The sequence below is a fragment of the Leishmania donovani genome, chromosome 31, assembly GCF_000227135.1.
Source record: "Leishmania donovani BPK282A1 complete genome, chromosome 31".
NCBI classification, from domain to species: Eukaryota; Euglenozoa; class Kinetoplastea; order Trypanosomatida; family Trypanosomatidae; genus Leishmania; species Leishmania donovani.
Genome location: NC_018258.1, coordinates 1,495,831 through 1,496,664, shown reverse-complemented (window position 1 = coordinate 1,496,664; position 834 = coordinate 1,495,831). Strand labels below are relative to the sequence as shown.

General features: G+C 55.5%; 1 protein-coding gene across 1 annotated transcript; it reads right to left on the bottom strand.

Annotated features, from left to right (window-relative positions):
* Positions 1-559: 559 nt before the first annotated feature.
* LDBPK_210010 (phosphoglycan beta 1,3 galactosyltransferase 2) lies at positions 560-799 on the bottom strand (the record flags this gene model as incomplete). The annotated part of the gene is made up of 1 exon (XM_003863368.1): positions 560-799. One exon carries the CDS (start codon positions 797-799, stop codon positions 560-562), a length of 240 nt encoding a protein of 79 aa, XP_003863416.1.
* Positions 800-834: the final 35 nt, after the last annotated feature.

The following is an 834-nucleotide window of genomic DNA, read 5'->3' as shown; positions in this document are numbered from 1 at the left end:
GCCCGCCGTGCATGGGTCTCCGCGCACCCAGCTTACATTCTGCACCCTTTTCAGGTCTGCCAGCGTCGTCGGCACTTGCGACGCCACCCACTCCTTCATTTTCTGTGTGGCATTCGCATCGATGGCGCTGGCATCGATGCCCTGCTTAAGTGCCCCTTTAGCCGCCTCGGCTACCTTGAACTCGTGCTTGAAGTAGTAGTGGATGAAATAAGGAATCGCCGGCATAGCATAGTGCAGCAGTACCGAGCTCCATGTCCAGGTCTGATGGGAGGGCGCGGGTCTGAGAACCTGGAGCGAGCGTGGTTCTTTGTCCGATACGTAGCGCAGTGGACGCTTCGTGCAAACTTCTTTCACCCTAACAGAAAGACTTTGCAATTGCCGTCCCACGAAAAGGTCCTCGTGCTGCATGAGCAAGCTCGCATAATGACTGTCATACATGAAGGTGTACGGCACCGTTAATAGCATCAGCAAACGTTGGTTGGTGATATCGAATGGGTTCAGTACAGCTTGGATGAGGCGACGGTCTAGTGCATAGCCAGGACCGTGGCCAAATGCAACGTTATGATTGTCGTACCACCACCACACTCGATACAGGCATTCCTCCGCGTCGTCGATGTCCAGCGTCGGTGGGATAACCCCTTTGTGGGGAATGGTCGCCGTCAAGTTGCGCGGTTTTGCCCACCCACCGCGCACATGCCGCAGGTCGCTCAAGTACTGTGGCACCTTCAAGTACGTGTCGTCGTCGCCCTTCATGATGTACGGCACGTCTGGGAAGGCAGTGTACGCGTAGTTCAGCCATATCACGACCTTTTGAGTCATGCCTACTTCTGTCGG